This window comes from Callorhinus ursinus, unplaced genomic scaffold (genome assembly GCF_003265705.2).
Source record: "Callorhinus ursinus isolate GAN/ISIS: 27379988/994484 unplaced genomic scaffold, GSC_fseal_2.0 scaffold12, whole genome shotgun sequence".
NCBI lineage: Eukaryota > Metazoa > Chordata > Mammalia > Carnivora > Otariidae > Callorhinus > Callorhinus ursinus.
The window spans coordinates 2,735,227-2,758,747 of record NW_027397074.1 but is presented as its reverse complement, the minus strand read 5'-3'; the positions used below and the strand labels follow the sequence as shown (position 1 = coordinate 2,758,747).

The following is a 23,521-nucleotide window of genomic DNA, read 5'->3' as shown; positions in this document are numbered from 1 at the left end:
CTCCACCCACCTCCCTCCATCAACCCTGTTTGTTCTCTGTAGTTAAGAATCTCTCATGATTTGTTTCCCTCTATTTTCTCCCCCTCCCGTAAGTTCATCCATTTTGTTTCTTAAATTCCACATGAGTGAAATCATATAGTATCTTTCTCTGATTGACTTATTTTACTTAGCATAATACACTCCACCTCCATCCACGTCATTGCAAATGGCAAGATTTCATTCTTTTTGATGGCTGAGTAGTATTCCATTGTATATACGCCACATCTTCTCTATCCATTCATCATTTGATGGGCATTTGGGCTCTTTTCCATAGTTTGTCTGTTGTGGACATTGCTGTTGTAAACATTGGGTGCATGTACTCCTTCAAATGTGTATTTTTGTATCCTTTTGGTAAATACCTAGTAGTGCAATTGCTGGATCCTAGGGTAGTTCTATTTTTAGCTTTTTGAGGAACTGCCATACTGTTCTCCAGAGTGGCTGCATTCTCACCAACAGTGCAAGAGGGTTCCCTTTCTCTGCATCCTTGCCAACACCTGTTGTCTCCTGTTATTAGTTTTAGCCCTTCTGACAGGTGTGAAGTGGCATCTCATCATGGTTTTGTATTTCCCTGATGATGAGTGATACAGAGAATCTTTTCATGTGTCTGTTAGCTATCTGGATGTCTTCTTTGGAAAAATGTTTATGCATGTCTTCTGTCCATTGTTAACTGGATTATTTGTTTTTTGGGTGTTGAATTTAATAAGTCCTTTTTGGATTTTGAATACTAACCCCTTATTTATAGATAGGTCATTTGCAAATATCTTCTCCCCTTCTGTAGGCTGCCTTTTAGTTTTGTTGATTGTTTCCTTTGCTGTGCAGAAGCTTTTTATCTTGGTGAAGTTCCAGTAGTTCATTTTTGTTTTTGTTTCCCTTGACCCCAGCAACGTGTCTATTAAGAAATTGCTACGGCCCAGGTCAAGGAGGTTTCTGCCTGTGTTCTCCCCTAGAATTTTGATGGTTTCCTGTTTCACATTTAGGTCTTTCATTCGTTTTGAATTTATTTTTGTGTATGATGTAAGAAAGTGGTTCAGTTTCGTTCTTCTGCATGTGGCTGTCGTTTTCCCAACACCATTTGTTGAAGAGACTTTTTTTCCACTGGATATTCTTTCCAACTTTGTTGAAGATTAACTGACCATAGAGTTGTGAGTCCATTTCTGGGTTCTCTATTCTGTTCCGTTGATCTATGTGTCTGTTTTTGTGCCGGTACCATACTGTCTTGATGACTATAGCTTTGTAATGTAGCTTGAAATCTGGAATTGTGATCCCTCCAGTTTTTTCTTTTTCAGAATTTCTTTGGCTGTCCGGGGTCTTTTGTGGTTCAAATTTTAGGACTGTTTGTTCTAACTCTGTGAAAAATGCTGGTGGTGTTTTGATGGGGATTGCATTAAATGTGAAGATTGCTTTGGGTACTATAGACATTTTAACAATGTTTGTTCTTCCAATCCACGAACATGGAATGTGTTTCCCTTTCTTTCTGCCCTCTTTTATTTCTTTCATAAGTGTTCTATAGTTTTCAGAGTATAGATCTTTTACCTCTTTGGTTAGGTTTATTCCTAGGTATCTTATGGTTTTGTTGCAATTGCAAATGGGATTGATTCCTTGATTTCTCTTTCTGCTGCTTCATTATTGATACATAGAAATGCAACAGATTTCAGTTCATTGATTTCATACAATGTGACTTTGCTGAATTCACGTATCAGTTCTAGTAATTTTTTGGTGGATTCTTTCAGGTTTTCTGCATAGAGCATCATGTTGTCCGCAAAGAGCGAAAGTCTGATTTTTTTCCTTGCCAATTTGGATGCCTTTTATTGCTTTATATTGTCTGCTGAGGCCAAAACTTCCAGTACTATGTTAAATAGTAATGGTGAGAATAGACACCCCTATCTTTCCTGACCATAGAGGAAAAGCTCTCAGTTTTCCCCCATTGAGGATGATATTAGCTGTGGGTCTTTCATATATAGCTTTTATGATGTTGAGGTATATTTCATCTATACCTACTTTGTTGAGGGTTTTATCAGGAAAGAATGCTGTATTTTGTCAAATGCTTTTTCTGCATCTATTTACAGGATCATATGGTTCTTATCCTTCCTTTTATTACTATGGTGTATCATGTTGATCGATTTGTGAATATTGAACCACCCCTGCAGCCCAGAAATAAGTACCACTTGATCATGGTGAATAATTCTTTTCATATACTGTTGAATTCGGTTTGTTGGTATTTTGTTGAGAATTGTTGAATCCATGTTCATTGGGCATATAGGCCTGTAATTCTTTTTAGTGAGGTTTTTGTCTGGTTTTGGAATCAAGCTAATGCTGGCCTCAGAGGAGGAGTTTGGGAGTTTTCCTTCCATTTCTATTTTTGGAACAGTTTGAGAAGAATAGGTATTAACTCTTTTTTAAATGTCTGATAGAATTCCCCTGGTAAGCGATCTGCCCAGGACTTTTGTTTGTTGAGAGATTTTTGATTACTGATTCAATTTCTTTGTTAGTTACAGGACTGTTCACATTCTCTATTTCTTCCTGTTTCAGCTTTGGTAGTTTGTATGTTTCTAGGAATTGCCCAGTTTATTAGCATATAATTTTTCATAATATTCTCTTATAATTGTATTTCTGTGGTGTTGGTTGTGATCTCTCCTCTTTCATTTGTGATTTTATTTATTTGGATTCTTTGTCTTTTCTTTTTGATGAGTCTGGCTAGGGGTTTATCAATTTTATTAATTTTTTTGACAAACTAGCTCTTAGTTTCATTAATCTGTTCTACAGTTTTTGAAATTTCAGTATCATTTATTTGATCTCTAATTTTTATTATTTCCATTCTGCTGGCTTTAGGCTTTATTTGCTGTTCTTTTTCTAGCTCCTTTAGGTGTAAGATTAGGTTATGTATTTGAGACTTTTTCTTGAGGTAGGCCTGTATTGCAATATACTTCCCCCTCAGGATTGCCTTTGCTGCCTCCCAAAGGTTTTGGACTGTCATGCTTTCACTTGTTTCCATGTACTTTTACATTTACTTTTTAAATTTCCTGGTTAACCCATTCATTCTTTTTTTTTTTTTAAGATTTTATTTATTTACTCATGAGAGACAGAGAGAGAGAGAGAGAGGCAGAGGGAGAAGCAGGCTCCCAAGGAGCAGGGAGCCCAATGTGGGACTTGATCCCAGGACCCTGGGATCATGACCTGAGCCGAAGGCAGATGCTTAACCATCTGAGCCACCCAGGCGCCCCCCATTCATTCTTTAGTAGGATGTTCTTTAACTTCCATGTATTTGTGGTCTTTCCAAATTTTTTCTTGTGGTTGACTTCAAGTTTCATGGCGTCATCTGAAAATATGCACGTTATGATCTTGATCTTTTTGTACTTGTTGAAGACTGATTTGTGACCCAGTATGTGATCTATTCTGGAGAATGTTCCATGTGCACTGGAGATGAATGTGTATTCTGCTGCTTTAGGATGAAATGTTCTGAATATATCTAAGTCCATCCAGTCCAGTGTGTCACTCAAAGCCATTGTTTCCTTATTTTCTGCTTAGATGATCTGTCCATTGCTGTAAGTAGGGTGTTAATGTTGCTTACTATTATTGTATTATTATCAGTGAGTTTCTTTATGTTTGTTATTAAATGAATTATATATTAGGGTGCTCCCAAGTTGGGGGCATGAATATTTATAATTGTTAGATCTTCTGGATGGATAGACCCCTTAGTTATGATATAATGCCCTTCTTCATCTGCTGTTACAGACTTTGGTTTAAAATCTAGTTTGTCTGATATAAGTATGGCTACTCTGGCTTTCTTTTGACATCTATTAGCATGCTAGATGGTTCTCCATCCCCTCACTTTCAATCTACAAGTATCTTTAGGTCTAAAATGAGTCTCTTGTAGGTAATAGATAGATGGGTCTTGGTTTTTGTTTTTCGTTTTTTGTTTTTTTTTATCCATTCTGCTACCCTATGTCTTTTGATTGGCACATTTAGTCCATTTACATTCAGAGTGATTATTGAAATATATGAATTTACTGCCATTGTTACCTATAATTTGATGTCTCTGGTGATATTCTCTGTCCTTTCTAGTCTTTTTTGCTTTTAGTGTTCTTTCTTCCCCACTCAAAGAGTTCTCTTTAATATTTCTTGCAGGGCTGGTTTAGTGGTCACAAACTCTTTTAGTTTTTGCTTGTCTTGGAAACCATCTCTCCTTCTAGTCTGAATGACAGTCTTGCTGGATAAAGTATTCTTGGTTGCATATTTTCCCCATTTAGCACATTGAATATATCATGCCACTTTCTTCTGGCCTGCCAGGTTTCTGTCGACAGGTCAACTGCTAACCTTGTGTGTCTACCCTAGTAGGTTAAGGACCTTTTGTCCTTAGCGGCTTTCAGAACTCTCTCTTTATCTTTGTGTTTTGCGAGTTTCATTATGATATGTCTTGGTGTTTACCTGTTTTTGTTGACTGTGAGGGGAGTTCTCTGTGCCTCTTGGACTTGAATGCCTGTTTCCTTCTCCCGATTAGGGAAGTTCTCAGCTATAATTTGTTCAAATATACCTTCTGTCACTTTTGTCTGCTCTTCTTCTTCTGGAACTCCTATGATATCGATATTATTTCTCTTTATAGAATCAGTGAGTTCCCTTAGTCTATATTCATGATGTAATAGCTTTCTTTCCCTCTTCTTTTCAGCTTCATTATTTTCCATAATTTTGTCTTCTAGATCACTTATTTGTTCCTCTGCAGCTTGTCCCCTTGTTGTGATTACATCCAATTGGGATTGCATGTTGGTTATATCATTTTTAATTTTGGCTTGACTAGATTTTAGTTTTCCTATCTGTGCAGCAAGGGTTTCTCTGGAGTCTTCTGGTTTTGTATTGTTTTTGTTTTTTTTCCCAAGCCCAGCTACTATTCTAATGACTTTTATTCTGAATTCTTGTTCAAATATATTACTTCTGTCTGTTCTGAGCAAATCCCTGGCTATGGTTTCTTCCTGATGTTTCTTTTTGGGAGAATTCCTCTGTCTTCCACAATGTGGTGGGGTTACTTTTTCAGTTGTTGTTCATTTTGATTTCCTCTGTCCTTGGATCAATTTCTTGGGTGTTCAAAATGATAAGTGATTTGATATTTATCATCTAGCTGTGTTCAAGGGATGAGGCAAGCCTAGGGTCTCCCTACTCCTCCACCATCTTAACTCATTAATCCTTAATGCCTATCCTACCTGCAGTTTCAACCGCCCAGGAATGAAACCTTTAAGCAGTCATTTTGAAATCACCTGGCCAGCACTAGTGAGGTATTCCACCTCATAGGCCCTTCTCTTCCCCTTGGGAGAATGACCTTGCCTTGACACAGTGTATTCTTTGCTAATAATATTTTTCTGTCCCCTTTCTGCCTTTAAAAAATGTTGACTTTTCTAAAGCTCAGTGGAGCTCCTTTCTATTGGGATACTGCCTGCTTTCCATGAATTGTTTGATCTTTAAATTTACTCAGTTGAATTTTTAAGTTATTCAACAACCCTTTGAGAATTGAGTTAAAGTTATATTTATTTACTTTGCCTGTTACAAAAACAATTGAAGGTGATTGAAATCTCAAAATTCCTAAGAGCACCACTAGAAGTTCAAAGAGAGATAAGGGCATTTGGTAGAGTCTTGAATGCTAATCTCTGTTCTGCAACTAACCAGAGTTCTCAATGTGGAGCCTGTGGAACAACCTGCTAAGTTCTGTACTCTGCTAAGTTTATTTGCAAATAAGAATTTTTCTGCCAAGAGGGTACATAGCTTTAAGCAAATTCTCAGAGGTCTAAGGCCCAAGGAAAATTAATAGCTAGTGAACTGCATACAAAAAATTTGTCCTTTTTATACCTTAGTTTTTTTTATCTATAATTTATTTTGGGCTTTTTTAAAGTTTTATTTTAATTCTAGTTAGTTAACATACAGTGTTATGTTAGTTTCAGGTGTATAATATAGTGATTCAACAATTCCATACATCACTCAGTGCTTATCATGACAGGTACACTCCTTTTACCCCATCATCTTATTTAATCCATCTCCCCTACCTCCCTCTGGTAACCATGTTTGTTCTCTTTAGATAACAGTCTCTTTCTTAATTTGTCTTTTTTTTCCCTTTGTTTTGTTTCTTAAATTCCATCTATGAGTAAAATCATATGGTATTTGTCTTTCTCTGACTGACTTACTTTGCTTAGCATTATACTATCTAGCTCCATTCATGTCATTGCAAATGGCAATAATTCATTTTTCTCCTTGCTGAATAATATTCCATTGTGTGTGTGTGTTTATATATATATCGCATCTTCTTTATCCATTTATCAATCAATGGACACTTGGGTTGCTTTCATATCTAGGCTATTGTAAATAATGCTGCAAAAAACAGAGGGGTGTATGTATCCCTTTGAATTAGTGTTCTTGTATTCTTTGGGTAAATACCCAGTGGCATGATTACTGGATCGTAGGGTAGCTGTATTTTTTTTTTTAAGATTTTATTTATTTATTTGACAGAGAGAGAGACACAGCGAGAGAGGGAACACAAGCAGGGGGCAGTGGGAGAGGGAGAAGTAGGCTTCCTGAGAAGCAGGCTTCCCACGAAGCAGGGAGCCCGATGCGGGGCTTGATCTTAGGACCCTGGGATCATGACCTGAGCTGAAGGCAGATGCTTAACGACTGAGCCACCCAGGCACCCCGGGTAGTTGTATTTTTAACTTTTTGAGGAATCTCCATACTGTTTTCCAGATTGGCTGCACCAGTTTGCATTCCCACCAACAGTGCAAGAGGGTTCCTTTTTCTCCACATCCTCGCCAACACCTGTTGTTTCTTGTGTTGTTGATTTTAGCCATTTTGACAGGTATGAGGTGATATCTCATAGTTTTGATTCATATTTCCCTGATGGTAAGTGATGTTGACGATCTTTTCATGTGTCTTTTGGCCATCTGTATGTTTTTGTTGGAGAACTGTTTATGTCTTCTGCCCATTTATCAAATTGGATGATTTTTTTGCAGGTGTTGTGTTGTATACTATCCCTTTATAGGATATGTCCTTTGCAAATATCTCCCATTCAATAGGTTGCTTTTTAATTTTGTTGATTGTTACCCTCTGATTGCTTTGCTGTGCAGAAGCTTTTTATTTAGGTGTAGTCCCAAAAGTTTATTTTTGCTTTTGTTTCCCTTGCCTCAGGAGACATATCTAGGAAAAAGTCCCATCAGTGATAGTCAAAGGAGTTACAGCCTGTGTTCTCTTCTAGGATTTTTATGGTTTCAGGCCTCGTTTAGATCTTTAACCCATTTTGAATTTATTTTTGTATATGGTGTAAAAAAGTGGTCCGGTTTTGCCAACATTATTTGTTGAAGAGACTGTTTTTCCCATTGGATATTCTTTCCTGCTTTGTTAAAGATTAATTGACCATTAACTATATAGTAACTATATAGTTGTAGATCTGTTCTGGGTTTTCTAATCTCTTCTCTTGATCTATGCATCTATTTTTGTGCTAGTACCATACTGTTTTGATTACTATGGCTTTGTAATATATCTTGAAGTCCAGAATTGTGATGCCTCCAGCTTTGCTTTTTCAAGATTTGCTTTGGCTATTTGGGGTCTTTTGTGGTTCCATAGCAATTTTAGGATTGTTATAATTCTGTGGAAAATGCTATTGGTATTTTGATAGGGATTGCATTACACGTGTAGATTGCTTTGCATAGTATAGATATTTTAACAATATTTTTTCTTCTAGTCTATGAGCATGGAATGTCTTTCCACTTCTTTGTATTGTCTTCAATTTCTTTCACTAGTACTTTATAGTTTTCAGAGTATAGGTCTTTCACTTAGTTTTAATCCTCAGTATCTTACTATTTTTGGTGCAATTGTCAATGGGATTATTTTCTTAATTTCTCTTTCTGCTGCTTCATTATTGGTGTATAGAGATGCGACAGATTTCTGTACATTGATTTTGTATGCTGCAACTTTACTGAATTTATCAGTTCTGGCAGTTTTTTGTTGGCTTTTGGATTTTCTATATAGGGTGTCATGTCATCTGCAAATAGTGAATGTATGACTCCTTCCTTACCAATTTGGATGCCTTTTATTCCTTTTTCTTGGTTGATTGCTGTATTTGTCTGATTGCTAGTACTATGTTGAATAAGAGTGGTGAGAGTGGACATTCTTGTCTTGTTCCTGACCTTCGGGGAAAAGCTCTCAGTTTTACCCCATGGAGGATGATGTTCACTATGTGTTTTCATATTAGGCCTTTATTATGTTGAGGCATGTTCCCTCTAAACCTACTTTATTGAAGGTTTTTATCATGAATGGGTGTTGTTCTTTGTCAAATGTTTTTTCCACATCTATTGAAATGATCATATGGTTCCTATCCTTTCTCTCCTTGATGTGATGTAACATGTTGATTGATTTGCAAATATTCAACCACCCTTGCAATCCAGGAATAAATCCCACTTGATCGTGGTGAATGATTTTTTTAATGTATTGTTGGATTCGGTTTGCTAGTATTTTATTGAGGATTTTTGCATCTATGTTTATCAGGGATACTGACCTGTAGTTCTCTTTTTTAGTGGTGTGTATCTGGTTTTGGGATCAGGGTGATGTTGGCCTCATAGAATGAATTTGGGTTTTCCTTTTCCATCTTTTGGAATAGTTTAAGAAGAATAAATATTAACTCTTTTGTAAATATTTGGTAGAATTTGCCTGTAAACCCATCTGGTCTTGGACTTTTGTTTGTTAGGAGTTTTTTGATTACTGACTCAATTTCTTTGCTGGTTATCGGTCTATTCCAATTGTCTATATCTTCCTGTTTCAGTTTTGTAGTTTCTATGTTTCTAGGAAGTTATTCATATCTTCTAGGTTGTCCATTTTTTTGGCATATAATTTTCATAATACTTTCATAATTATTTGTGTATCTGTGCTGTTGGTTGCTATTTCTACTCTCTCATTTGTGGTTTTACTTATTTAAATCATTTCTTTTTTTTTTCTTGATGAGTCTGGCTAGCGGTTTATTAATTTTATTGATCTTTTCAAAGAACCAGCTCCTGGTTTCATTGTTTTTTTTTAGTTTCTGTATCATTTAATTCTGCTCAAACCTTTATTATTTCCTTCCTTTTGCTGTTTTGGGGTTTTGTTTGTTCTTTTTCTAGTTCTTTTAAGGTGTAAAGTTAGGTTGTTTGAGACTCTTCTTGCTTCTCAAATGAGGCCGGTATTCCTATAACCTTACCTCTTAGAACTGCTTTTGCTGCATCCCAGGGGTTTTGGACCACTGTGTTTTCATTTTCATTTGTTTTCATGTACTTTTTAATTTATTCTTTGATTTCGTGGCTGACCCATAAATTGTTTAGTAGCATGTTATTTAGCCTCCATGTATTTGTCATCTTTCTAGATTTTTTTTTGTGGTTGACTTCTAGTTTCATAGCATTGTGGTCAGAAGAGATGCATGGTGTGACTTTGATCTTCTTGAATTTGTTGAGGCTTGTTTTGTGGCCTAATACGTGATCTATTCTGGATAATGTTCTGTGTGCACTTGAATGTGTATTCTGCTGTTTTAGGATGAAATGTTCTGCATATATCTGTTAAATCCATCTGTTCCAGTGTGTCATTCAAAGCATTTTCCTTGTTAGTTTTCTGTTTAGATGATCTGTCCATTGATGTGTTAAAGCCCCCCACTGCTATTGTATTATTATTGGTTAGTTCCTTTATATTTGTTATTACCTGTTTTATGTATTTGGGTGCACCTATGTTGGGTGCATAAATACTTAAAGTTGTTATATCCTCTTGTTGGATTGTCCCTTTTATTATTATATAGTGTCCTTTCATTTCTCTTGTTATAGTTTTTGATGTGTAAAGGCTATTTTTGTCTGATATAAGTATTGCTACTCCAGCTTTATTTTGCCATCCATTTGTAGAATAAATGTTTCTCTGTCCCCTCACTTTCAGTGAGTTGTCTTTAGATCTAAAAGGAGTTTCTTGTAGGCAAGATGTAGATTGGTCTTTTTTTTTTTTAATCCATTCTGTCACCCTGCCTTTTGATTGGGTGTTTAGTCCATTTACATTCAAAGTAATTACTGATAGATATGTATTTATTGTCACTGTATATTTTTTTTGTGGTTGTTTCTTATGATTTTCTCTGATCTTCTGTCTTTCATGGTTTGGTGATTTTCTTTAATGATATATTTGGATTTCTTTCTGTTTGTTGCATATTTATTAGTGGTTTTTTGATATATGGTTACCATTAGGTTTGTGTATAACCTCTTTTGCAGATAGCAGTCTATATTAAGTTGATGGTTGTTTAAGTGAACCCATTCTTTACTCTTCCCACATTTTAGGTATATGTTGTCGTGTTTTACATCCTTTTGTGAGTTCCTTTACTGATGCTTTAGAGAAATACTCATTTTAACTGCTTTTGGTATCCTACAGTTATACTGTCATTTTTGGTCTCTCCTTTCCACTCAAAAGAGTCCCCTTTAATATTTCTTGCAGGGCTGGTTTAGTCATCATGAACTCCTTTAGTTTTTGTTGTGTGGGAAACTCTCTCTCCTATTCTGAATGATAGCCTTGCTTGATTGAATATTTTTGGCTGCAGATTTTTCCCATTCAGCACTTTGAATATATCATGCCACTCCCTTTTTGCTTGATAAGTTTCTGCTGAAAAAGCCCTTGATAGGCTTACGGGGTTTTCCTTGTAAGTTACTGTCTTACTTTGTGTTGCTACTTTTAAAGTTTTATCTTTATCACTATATTTTGCTAATTTAATTACAATATGTCTTTGTGAGGATCTGCGTTTGTTGATTTTTCTGGAGGGTCCTCTGTGTCTCCTAGATCTGGATATGTGTTTCCTTCCCCAGATCAGGGAAGTTTTCAGCTATTATCTCTTCAAATAATTTTTTTCTCATTTTCTCTCTCTTCTTCTTCTGGGACTCCTTTTATATGAACGCTATTACATTTGATAGAGTCACTGAGTTCCCTAAGTCTCTTGTCGTTCCGCCTAATTCTTTTTTCTCAGCTTGATTAATTTCCATTAGTCTGTCTTTTAGCTTATGAATTTGTTCATCTTCTTCCAGTCTGCTGCTCATTCTATCAAGCGGATTTTGTTTAAGCCCTTTATTCCTGCTGTATTATTCCTTATCTGTGTTAACAGTCTAACCGATGTCTTCCACTCTTTTCTTGAGTCCAGTATCTTTATGAACATTACTTTAAATTCTCTATCAGGCATATTACTTATATCTTTCATTTGGATTTCTGCCCATTGCCTTGTCCTGTTCTTTTATTTGGGACAAGTAACTCTGTCTTCTCACTTTTTCTAAGTTTCTGTGCCTATTTCTGTGTGTCAGGAAAGCCTCCTGATCTTGAGGTTAATGGCCTCATGAAGAAGAGGTCCAGTAGTGCCATGCCATGTGGTGTCCTGTTCCGCAGGGCTTGGCACTTCTGGGAGCATCTCCAATGTGTGCTGCATGTGCTCAGCTGTTGTGGCCTGGCTGCTTTATCCTTCAGGGCAGTCATCTGCAGCATCTCTCTGCCTGTTGTGGGCACTGTTTGGTTCCTGGCCTGAATGTGGTGTGTTTTAACTAGGTGTGCTCTGGTCTGTTTTTGAACTGAGACCAGTCACCACCAATGCTGGAATCGAGGCGCCACAAAACTCCCACGCTGGTAGATACAATGTGAGCAGGAGTTTGGGCAAGTCTTCTGGTGGAGGGGGCCAGCTATGCTGGGACTGAAGTAAGCATGACTGGGAAGAGTGGTTCCCCCAGAGCACTTGGTGGTAGGGCTTGGTGTAAGCAATTTAAGTAGGGAGAGTGGGTGCTGCATTGGCTCCCACAGGAGGCCCTGTGGTTATGCTGAGTGGTGGCAGAGGGAAATGGCAGTTCCTTTGTTACCAGAAGGGTCTCTCCACAAATTTTGTCTCGTTGGGACGTGCTCCAAGATGAGCAAATAACCTCCCCACTGTGTGCCCCGGGTGCTCTTCAGATCACTGTTTCCAAGCTTACGTCCGTCGGTTGTTTGACTATATTCTCTCCCAGAGCTGCACAGTGCCCTCGGGGTTCTATGTCAGCCAAGCCTGCTGACCTTTAAAACTCCAGGCTTTAAGTCCTGCTGGTTTCAAGAACTCTTAAAATTCGGCTCCTCTCACTTTTGAAGCCAACTGCTATGGGGATTCATTTTCCTGTGTGCTCCCCTATGTGTTAGTCTGTCTCTGGCCCTTCTCCTCAACCACAGCTCCCTTCCCACCGCATTGGCCACAATCCATTTCTGTCCCAAACTGCATCTCCCTCCCCTCCTACCTTCTTCAACGTGGCCTCTTTTATTCTTTAGGTATAGAGTTTGTTCTGCCAGTCTTCAGGTCAATTTCTGGGGTATTTGGGATGATTTGATAATTACCTCACTGTATTCGTGGAATGAGGTGAGCCTAGGGTTGTCGTACTCCATGCCATTGTCTAACCTCCAGGCTCTAATCTATATTTTGATTAAACACCTTATTTCATGAATGTACTGTAATAATTTTTCAAAAAGACAGTAATATGTGAACATGCTTTGAAAGTTACCCATCTTTTTAAAAAAAGGTAAAATACTCTTTTTTTTAATACTCAGTAAAACGTCCAGGGTATTAGCATTACATAGGGTACCAAAACATTACAGAAAAGCCTTTATCTTAATGACATTTATTCAACAAACATTTGTATGTCTGTGAGCTGAGTGCAGGAAATAGGGATGAATAAAAAGCCATTGTACACGTCCTACAGCATAGGACATAGACCCATGGGTTGCAAGTGCATTTTAGAAATACACTCAATGCCTGTGGAGCCCAGAGGAAGGGCCCATGGAGTGTGGGATGAGTGAGTGAGTTGAATGCTTTTTGGAGGCATTATCACCTAATCACCTAATCACCTAGAATGAGTTGGCCAAAGGAAGGCATTCCTGGGTGAGGAGTCAGCATGAGCAAAGGCAGAGAAAACAGAAGAGAGCGTATTGTGAATATGTGTGCATGAGTGTGTGTAAGGTAGAGCAAGTCAGTTAATCCTGGCACAGAAAATGAAAAGCAAAACAAGAGGCGAGCTCCACAGCACGGGCCAGATCAAGGAGGGTTTTGTAGTTTAGGCTAGATTCTGAGCATTATCCTGGAAGCTAGAGGGAGCTTCAGTGTTTTAAGCAGGGGACTGAAACTATTGGATTATGTTAATAATACTCTGGTAGTACAATGGGAGGGAGAGGGGGCTGGCATAGGAAAACTAGTTAGATATTTTTTGTGTTGCTGTTTCAGGAAGAGATCTGCAAGTCTGAAATGGGAGTTTGAGGGAAGACAGATCATAACATTTAGTAGGTAAATTAACAGGACTGTGAGTTGGATCACATGTGTGGGGTTGGGAAATCTCACTTGGATGGTTGGCTGAGTCCCCAAATGAGGTAGATCTTCAGGAATATGCTACGTTTGGACCTGTTGTTTTTGAGTAGGTCGGTATCTGGGTGACAAGGCATCACCGATAGAAAAATTCAGAGGTCGGGGCTAGAGCTATCCATGCGGAGAAGCTTCAGCATAAGGGTGATAGCTGAGACTGCGAATGGCGCAGACGAGCCAAGACGAACGTGGAGGCCGCTGGGAGAGGACGCTGACGAGGTGGGACGAGCCCGGGGAGGGGAGGGGCCCGTCACGCCGCAGCGCACGCACAGAGGAGGAGTTCCGGTTATTAGCAGTGGCAACTGGAGGAGAGGGCCTCTGGTCAGAGAAGAACTAAACACGCTTAGTTGGCAACCAGGAGGTGACCGTGTGAGGGACGAGGACCAGCCGGGAAGGAACACGAAGTGAGGCGGCAAGTGTGCACAGCTTGACAACTCTGGAGGTGAATGGGAAAAGGGAGTACAGCCGGTGTTACCACGGGAGTTAGTGTTTTTAAAAGGATGAGAGAAATAGGAACATGTTGGTTTGCGAGGAGGAAGGACTAGAAAGTGAGAAGTTGAAGATAAAGTTATTTTTCCCCCCGAGCTCAGAAATCCGGTAGAAATCTTCAAGCTACTCAGGAGGACCTCATCAGAATTAAACTTGTAGCCAATTAATTCATCAGGATTGCTCAAAAGCACAAGGGCTTAAGTTAAAAACTGTCTTCCTGAAGTTTAAGTCAAAGAAGTCAACAGCTCAGTAACCAATGATAGAATAAAACAAAAAAAGTTGGTCAGGATAACTTTTTAAATTGAATTTTGTTGTCAACAAAGAATGATGCTTCATTTCTGTGGGATGAATACAAATCAGTGTAAGCCAAAATTGTATTTTTTTTTTGCAGAGACGATGCTATAAACCGGTAGAAAAGTCAACTGTCAACTTCTGCTCACCAAGAGAGCAGCACAAGCCCTGAAATGTGGTAAAAGCCCCATGTCTCCTGTGAATACTACTACTACTACTACTACTACTACTACTACTACTACTACTACTAAGTCACCAAGAGTCTTTATACCAGGAAGGTGAAGGCTCAGTTGCCCTGTGGTAGTCTACGGGCAAATTCCTGATTATCAAGGCCCACTTCTATGTTAGTTAAAGAAATTTGGGTGAAGTTGGTAATTTGATTCTAAAATTCCTTTCAAGAACATATTTCTCTTTGCTGGAATAACCTAAACAAATATTTTCCTAAGTTTTAGTAGAACAAATAACTGTGAACCAAATAAAGATGGAGTTGTCTCTGGGGAACAGGTCACAATTAGAGAAACTTCAAATAAAATAGGAATTTAAAATGAGGTGGGAAGAACCTGAATACATGAGCGGTGACTGGTTTTATTTGGCTGCTTTTTTAAAAATAACTATAAACAAAATGTAAATCTTGAAACATTCAAACCATCCAAAATAAAAAAATGCAATTTCAAAAATGCACTTAAAGGCTTGAACACTTGGGCCTATGTCAATGGAAGGGGTGTTTGTAGCACGCTAATAAAATCAATACATTTTTTATTGAGATTATTCCTTTCCTCCATTCACGATGTCAACAAATACTGACTGAGTGCCTGGTAAAGGACATCAAACCTCTGGCAATACGCAAAGTGCTTTTTATCAGTTTGTACTTGTCCACGCATGCTTGGACGCTTTGGAGAGGCTGGGCTCCTCCTCTTGCAGGCTGGCCTGGGTCAGCAGTCCCCACTGCCCGGTCCCTTCGAGGCTCACACAGCTCACTGTTGCTGCCTCCTGTTGACCTCCCAGCCCCTTTCCTTCACTCACTGAACATGCTGGTGCCTCATACAGCTTTCTTCTACTACTTCAACTTCTGCCATCCTTCTGGATGATTCTAACGTCCACTGTCCAACCCAACTCCCCTCTCGGGTTTCCTGATCTTGTTTTGTGTCTCATGATCGTCTGCATTTAGCCACTGCAAGGTCCTACCCCGGAAAGTCGTACACCATGAACTTGCTACTCTCCGATGGTTAATCCAAGCATCCTGGTCTGAGACTAGTGTCTCCTGTCCTCTCAAACCTGCCTGTTCCAGCAACTCCCAGTAGATCAGAGCTGCTATCAGACTGTCCCTCGGGCTCCCTACCACCTTCCCGGTGCTCTGCGTAGCCCTCACGTCCTTACCTGTCCAGTTTAGCTACGTAGGACCATTATTTCAGTAATTACTCAATTAGCATCCCGTTGTTTTATCAGACTCATCTGGCAAAACACCCCGTATCTCCATGTTCTCCGTGTCCGCACCCAGGCATCAGGATGCTACTATGGAACGGAACGAAAGAATCACAACTTTCACTTTCAAGTTCTCAGTCACCAAACAGTTGGGTCCTCCACACTGTTCTGTAGTCCTATTATACTCCCCACAAAAACTATTTTAAAACCTCCTTTTTCAAAAGCCCAATCCCCTTTGGTCTCTGGCTTCATAGAGAAAACCACAGCCTGCACGCGCACCTATCCCACGCCCGTCTGCAAGCGTGCCAGTCCCTCGACCAGTGCTTTGGACCCCATCGTCTTCCACCCTCTTTGGACCCCAGCACCATCATGGAGTCCTCCTGGCTCTGTTACCTTCAACTTCTCCCTCTTTCCCGAATCCTTTAGCAGGAGCTAAAAAGGGAAGGAAGGGAAGACACTCTGTTGCCTCATTTCTTGCCTCTCTTTTACATCCAGAATTCAGTTTTGTAAGGCGGCCGCTTTCTGCCGTGTGCCGTCTCTACTGCTGTGGAGGGAATGTCTGTCTGTAAGCCGCTAGTTCTTTCCAGGTTCAGTCCAGCGGGCGCCTGTAGTCCCTCCCTCTACTCGGTCTCTCGGCGGCATCGACACCGTGCAGAAGCACTCCCTTCTTTCATCCTTCCTTTACTCCTCCTGGTTTTCCCTTCATCTCTTTAGCTTCTACCTGTCCGGCTTCTTTGCTTAGCTTCTGCCACTTAACTTTTTAGAGTTCCCCGGAGTTTGCCCTGGGTCCTCTTTTCTTTATACCCTTCCTCCAGCAGAGATTGGCACATTTTTTTCTTTAAAGGGCCATAAAGCAAATGATTTTAGGCTCTGCAGGCCTTAAGGTCTTTGTCACAACTTCTCAGTTGTGCCACTGTAGCGTGAAAGCAGCCACAGGCAATAATGGGACCGATGCGGGTGGCCTGTTCCAATCAAACTGCATTTACAAAAACAGACGGGCTGGGTGTGGCATATGGTTTGCCAGGCCGTCGTCTGTCTCCCTAGAGAAGTACCCTTTCCTGTGTCTCTCATGACCAGCTGTACATCACATTCGTACCTGGAGACCCCCGTGTCCCTGATAGCCACATTTAGATGTCTCTATGGCATCTCAGATCTTAACCTAGGACTCGTGCCCTTTCCCCCCAAATCTGGTCTCCCTTCAGTGTCCTTAGTAAGAGGCACTGCCATTCAGATAGCTGCACAAGGCAGGAAATAGAGCAGTCGTCCTTGATGCCTCTCTCCTTTTCTCGTTCTTTGAATTGGAGGAATACCTAAAAGGGGGTAAATCTCGAAATGGCCAGTATTTGAAGCACACAGTCAACTTTATCATTTCACTAACAGAGCTAAACTTTATTTCCATGTTTATTACATGTTCACCTTTGATGTTGTATACATATTAGAATTGACATACAACTTGGGAGAAAAGCTGGACGTTCTCCACTGAATGGGTTAAAAAGGAATGTAAAACTACAAAAGCCTTGAAGTGTTGAATTCTAAATTATGGCAAACAGAACAATAATTACCTTGCCATTTTTCTCTTTCTAGTTCTCCAAGATGAATTTCATTATAAAATATTTTCATAACAATTTATTTAAAGAAAGGAAATAAGGGATAATCATTAAAACCATTTGACTTGAAGTATAGAATACAAATAAAGAGTCTTAATGCAGAACTCCTATCTTCTATTTAAAATACAAATACTTCATGATATTATGAATTGAGAGGGATTAACTGACATCAACTGCAAATCTAATGACTGAAGCAAACCCATACATGCCATTTGCTTTTGTCTGGAAGAGTCAGGCTGATTTAAAGGTGACACACAGCAGAATTCTATTTGATAACTATGTCAACCATTTGCTACTGAGAATGGGGATGGCCAAATATTAAGTGCTTAGTCACAGAAATTCAGATGAATCAGTTCCAAGTGGCTAATTAATCATTCCACCCCTCTGCAATCTATGGCCATGTACAAACGTACAGAGTTTAGCATTCACTGAAAGTTTTAAAATAAAACTCCTCTAGCTACTCTGAAACTGCTGGGATTCACAGTACACAAAGAATATTGTCTCTAGTATAATTCCGATGTTTAAACAAAATCAAAATTACGGGTGGTTATCAAAGTTGTTATTTGGTAATAAATATGGTTTTTTAATTCTCTAGAAGCCCCTTAGCACATTTTGTGAAGAAAGCTGTGTTTTTAATACTAATTTTTACTTGATACATTTAAAAGAATCAGCTTAAAATTATTTTCCACTAGGAATTACAGGATGAAAACTCTTAATAAAAGTGAATAATGCTTATTATTCTCAATAAACAAGTGTTTAGAATCATCTGCAAAAACCATGTTCTTTTTAATGATGTTTTTAAGAGACATTATTCTACTGATAAATACCTTTCTCATGTAACTGTTTAGGACAGATGATTTATGGCTTTTTAATTTTTAAAGTTTCACATTTAATGTCATGTAGTTAAAGCTTTCAAAATCAGTCTTCCAAGATCAGATTCTTGAATAAGAAGAGAAAGGACAAAAGAGAGACAAACTCCTTATCAACATATAGCTTCCTCCCTTCCCTGGAAATCAACATTTCTCTTAAACTTCAAGGCACACACTCCTTTTCTTAGACCCCAGGAGTCAACAAACTTTTTCTGCAAAGGGCCAGATAATTAAACTTCTCACGCTTTGTGGGTCATACAGTCACTATGTAACTACTCGATTTCTGCACTGTCCTGAGAAAGCAGTCATAGACAATATTTACAAAAAGGAGAGCAGTCTGAACTTGGCCTGTGGGCCATAGCTGGCCAACTCCTGCCTCAGAACAGATGTAAATAGAAAAGAATCATTGAAACTGGTCTCTAGTCAGATGTGATGACTGAGTCAGAATCTAGCAGTTAATCACATTTTGATGTTGAACACTTTGAATGTAGCCAACTTACTACTCTTGGTTAAGATTCTTCTATTCAAACTCATGTCATCATGCTTTAATTTATCCTCATTTAAGAACTTGGTTGAGCATTATTTGAGGGATTCAGTTTAAAATTAATAAATGATGTCCATACAATTTAATATCCAATTTAATTTTTAAAAAACTTAATGAAAATATAACAGAATCAAAACATTTAAAATAAGTACACTCACTACCCATTCCGGTAATTCATTTAAGTCATATCAACTATAGAATAGGAAAAATAAATTCAGAAGTGTAATTACTTTAAAATACACTACTTCCACTTTTGTTAATATTTTACATTTATGTATATATTCTATAGTGGAAGCAGAAATTCTCTCTAAAAACATCTCCTTAAAATCTTGAGGTGCATGTTAGAGCCACAGGCAGTATCTGACATATAAAATTGCAGTACAAGCCTTCAAATTTGGCATTTCACTGGTACAATACAATGACCAACATACATAATCACTGTACAGTGCCTAGACATTCCAGTAAAACCATTATTTTCTTTAATGTAGAATGATTAATACATATTCTACAAGGGGCAGTGAGGTTAGTAATTCTATAGGGTATGTCCTGACATAATTTTCAAATTGTACAATAACACAAACAACTCTGTTAAGGCCATGTTTTATTTGCTGATTAATGGACAAAAGGCAATGTAATTTATTTTCAAGTATTTTCTTGAAAGTCTGTGCTCATAAAAATCATGAAAAGTTGGAAAGACTGTTAAATCACTGAAACTTTAAATATATCTTACACAATCTTGTTTGTACAAAAATACAAGTTAAATATAAACATAAAGCAATCAATGATAATTTTATGCAAATCTGTTTTATGTGATCTTCAGTTATATATAAAAGTTTCTGGGTTCTGTTATTTGTGAAAAGATCAATACCAGATTGAATTACTATCTACTGGCAAAGGGCCCTAAAAAGCTTACTTTAGCATTAATCTTTTACATGGTTAAGTGCATTTCCTAATTTGAGATCACCTAAACACTGGAAAAAAAAAAAAAATGAAAGGGCAGTATGTCCATAAACCAACAAATAATTTGGCTGTAATGTATCATAAAACACAAACCCCCACACATCTGTACAATAAACATTATTATATACTCACACGCAGGTGTCCACGTGTGTGCATGCACGTACACACACACACACGCAGGCGAGCACACACACCCACTCATAAAGCCTAATGAGGTGCTACTTCCAGTTCCATATTCAGCTCTGCATTTTTTCTTATTTCATCAAATGAGTAGCTTTTTGTCACCTTCCCATTCTTGAAGACAGTATGGAGAAGATCCTGTACAAACATAATAACATTAAAATGTAATGGTTATATTAGACTATCAAGCAAAATATACTTCAGTAATGCTTTGATGAATCAGACTGACTAGTCAAATACAGAGATGTTTGATGGTGTTCAAATTATGAAATAACTTTATATACAATGCTGGTGGAGCAGGCAGAGAGCGTGGCAATATCTAAAAGGGCTATGTAAAAATATTTAGCTTTAAAAGAAGCAATGATCTAAATATTCTTAAAAGTTTTCCTTGAAGGAAAAACAAACACAAAAAAACCCCACTACCTGATCCATCTCTGTTTTCAGGTGGAAGATGCTTGCTGCCCAGAAGAGTCATGCTGTCGCTGATCATCATGACTGATAGTGAGCAAAGAGAGCCTGCCAGACCTTCCCTTGTTCCTAGACAACAGACTCAACACTGATAAACTTACCAACCCAATTAATAAATTTCCTAGTCACCGAGTTTTGGACTTAAACCAAAAAAAAAAAAACCCCTAAAAAAACAAGAAACCAAACCAGAAACAAAAGTACTGATTTCTTGGTGAACGCACGGTGACTGATTTAAAAACTGTGTATATTCCAGAAGTTACTGATACATGTAATCCATTTGATCTACGCAAGGGTAACAACAATCAAGAATTAAAACTAAATCCCCTTTTGGGTCTGGAAAAGCCACTTGGTCTCCCTAAGGAACTGTCTGCCTGCCTTTAGTTTCTCTTTAAAACACCCACAGACATAATCTGTCATGCCTAAGTTTTCCATCAAGATTGAGGTATGTGACCTTTTCTTTCATAAAGTTAAGTACTATCAGAGAATGGTGGTTCCTACTCTTAAAATGTCATTTAGGATTATAATCGATTACTGCCTCAAACGTTCCAGAGTACCATTTACATACTCAAAATCAGTGCCTTTTTAAAATCATAGTTAGGTCTGTGTCTAAAATGACTCTAGTCCATCTGGAAACACTTGGTAGCTAAAAAGAGTTAAGTGAAGGCTACCAAAGCCCTAAACAACAGGCTAGACCTAAAAGTTAGTTTAGGGATTAAATACTTTTCAGTAAAGACAGAAAAATATTTTGGCTCAAAATCTTTAAAGAATATTAAAGTAATATACTTTAAGCAGAATATCTGATATGGTATTAAGAATCCATAGTGATAAATTAATGTTTGGTATAAACTTTTTTTTGGGTATTAACTTCTTTCTGATAATATGAATGTTCGTGAGTACTTTCCCTCTAAAAGTGAGTTTTTTCAATCCAGTAGCTTAAATAAATTTTGTAACTTCCGAGTTCACGAATATAAGTGTACTTTTGCATGTTAAAGACTGTTAGATCATATGGACCACTTCAGCACACTAGAAATTTTTCCAGTTGGTTGATTTGAATCCGAAAGCTTGGTTAAGTCTTAGGTTTCACCAATTATTATTATGTCATCAGAATCCAGTCTTGGCCTTTTCATATCTTACACTAATGTAACATAATTTGCTTTTTTTTTTTTAGCCCAGAATTGCTGTGAGAATCATATGAGACTAAAGAAAACTATCTTGACTGGATTCTGTTAAGTTAAAAAAAATACAATTATCTTTAAGAATATCTCAGAATTTGGATAGCCCTTCCTTTATTAAAATTACCAAAATTTTACTCTAACATCAATAGCTTCCTTTAAGTATTCTTGGCTATTCCTCTTCAGAAATTATTTGCTGCTAAACTGGCACTAAGAGTAAGATCAAATACACAAAAGCTTGTTGAAGCTCATCAATCACTACCCTGCGGGTCACTATGTGAAAGAACTTTTACTTTGTTTTTTTAATGTCATAAAGTTTTTCACTCCACTGTATGTACAATCTCACTTAGGATCTAGCCCCACCTTGTTTTTCATCTTATTTTGGTAGGCTAGGTCAGCATTTGTATACTTTTTACAACAAAAGTACTTTGTCCTTCAAGAAAAAATTTGTTTTGAAAATAATTAAAAAATACAACATAAGAGCCCCCTTTCTTAATTTGGAAAGCTAACCTACTGTTAAAAAAAAAAAGATCAGCATAGATAACATACATGACCATATTCCTCAAGGTCTCCTTTTCCTTCCTCAAGTGTAACAAAATTCCCTGCTGGTGTCCTATGTAAAGATAACCGACCCTTTTTGGATCTTTTGTTGGGATCAGCAACTGGGTCCTTGAAGACATTAATCTGGAAGAAAGAGAAATAAGACTAATCAGAAACGTTCACTCAATTCCCATTAAAGAAAAAAATTTATACATAATTTATACATAAACTTTAGGTACTTAATAGGTCTAACTAAACGAATCCACATCTGGCTTTTAGAAGCATAACTCTAGCCTGTGTTGGAGGACAGAGTCCTCCATTATGTAAAGTATGAACAAAATCCAAGTACTGAATATCCTTTCTTACCGCTGTAGATACCTACTACTCTAGTTGTAGGATGTCACTGAAGTTAACACGTAACCCTTAAGGGATCTTTTATATTTTGAATTGCCTTTAACTGATTCAAGTTATAGCACATGCACGCTACTGAAAAAAAAATCTGTCAAATGTATTACAGAATCTGTGGCAAGGGAACTAGAATTTTTACTAAGGTAAAGGCTTCCATTCATTCCATTACTTGATAACCTCTCCTTTTGTTACTTTTTACTCTATTCCTTGTTATTGTGAAAAGCAAAGAAGACCTAGAGAACCTGAAGAGAACAGGTTTGTTTAAAGATCAGAAGGTAGGAGGCCAACAAAAAAGAAGTAGTGAATCAACCCCAGAACTTTCCAAAGACAGACAGAAATGAAGTAAATAAAGCAGGGAACCAACCCAGGTGTTCTGAGGAGTTCTTAGTATCCCTGACTCCCACCTTTGGATCCACAGATTCTTGAAAGTCTATGAAGGGTCAGGGCAACTGCTGTTCAGCTGCCTGAAACAGAAAGCTTGGGTTCCCCTGTTTTAAGGCTATTAGAACGGGATTCTGGTATCACAACTCCAACCTCATGCTCCACCTTCCTAAAACACTGACAGTGCTGACGTACTTATCTTTAATATGTGATGGCTGGGTTAGCTGGCATTCCCACCCGAAATGGTCAGCTTTTTGACTCAAAGGTAAGATACTGAAGCAGTGGGAAATGACTGGCCTGTATCATCTCTTAAATCTTATTCTTCCTCCTCTCTCCAAGTCATGTTATTTTTTACCTAATGTCTCTTTTCTTTGTTTTGAGTCAAGGTCAGTGGTACATGACAACATATTATGAGTTTAGGACCACATCCTTCGGTAGAATGCAGTTATTCAATGCAACAGTCAGACATAGAAAGAAGTTAGTAACTCCGGAGTAAAAGTTGAAGGACATACCCCAAGGCCATTGGTTACAACATAACTACACTTGAAGGAACAATTCAAGAGATCTCTTGTTAACTTCTGTAGCAAAGCTCCACCAGAACCGAAGGCAATGTTTTCAATACTCCATTTTTTTTGCTTCATGCCTTCTACAATCTAGAGGATTAAATGATAGAGGAAGGTTATTTTTGCTGAGTCATATTGATGAATAAAAACATCCTAGAGCCATTTTATAACACCATACGTGGTGAGGTAAGAGTAAGGCCTACAGAGTTATATTCCATG

At 38.0% G+C, this 23,521-nt stretch overlaps 1 protein-coding gene and 1 long non-coding RNA gene across 3 annotated transcripts in view; one reads left to right on the top strand and one right to left on the bottom strand.

Annotated features, from left to right (window-relative positions):
• Nucleotides 1–21,011, top strand: part of LOC141373835 (uncharacterized) — a 167,077-nt gene extending 146,066 nt beyond the window's left edge. For both annotated transcript variants that reach the window (XR_012380173.1, XR_012380174.1), the window contains exons 2-3: nt 14,289–14,366; nt 20,215–21,011. This is a non-coding gene — a long non-coding RNA (uncharacterized lncRNA). The remainder of the gene's footprint in view (nt 1–14,288; nt 14,367–20,214) is intronic.
• NAMPT (nicotinamide phosphoribosyltransferase) overlaps nt 16,972–23,521 on the bottom strand; it is a 37,892-nt gene continuing 31,342 nt past the window's right edge. The window contains exons 9-11 of the mRNA XM_025872714.2: nt 23,252–23,392; nt 21,960–22,094; nt 16,972–19,908 (exon numbers count right to left, since the gene is read on the bottom strand). Coding sequence (XP_025728499.1) covers nt 19,798–19,908; nt 21,960–22,094; nt 23,252–23,392 — 387 coding nt within the window. The 3' untranslated portion in view covers nt 16,972–19,797. The remainder of the gene's footprint in view (nt 19,909–21,959; nt 22,095–23,251; nt 23,393–23,521) is intronic.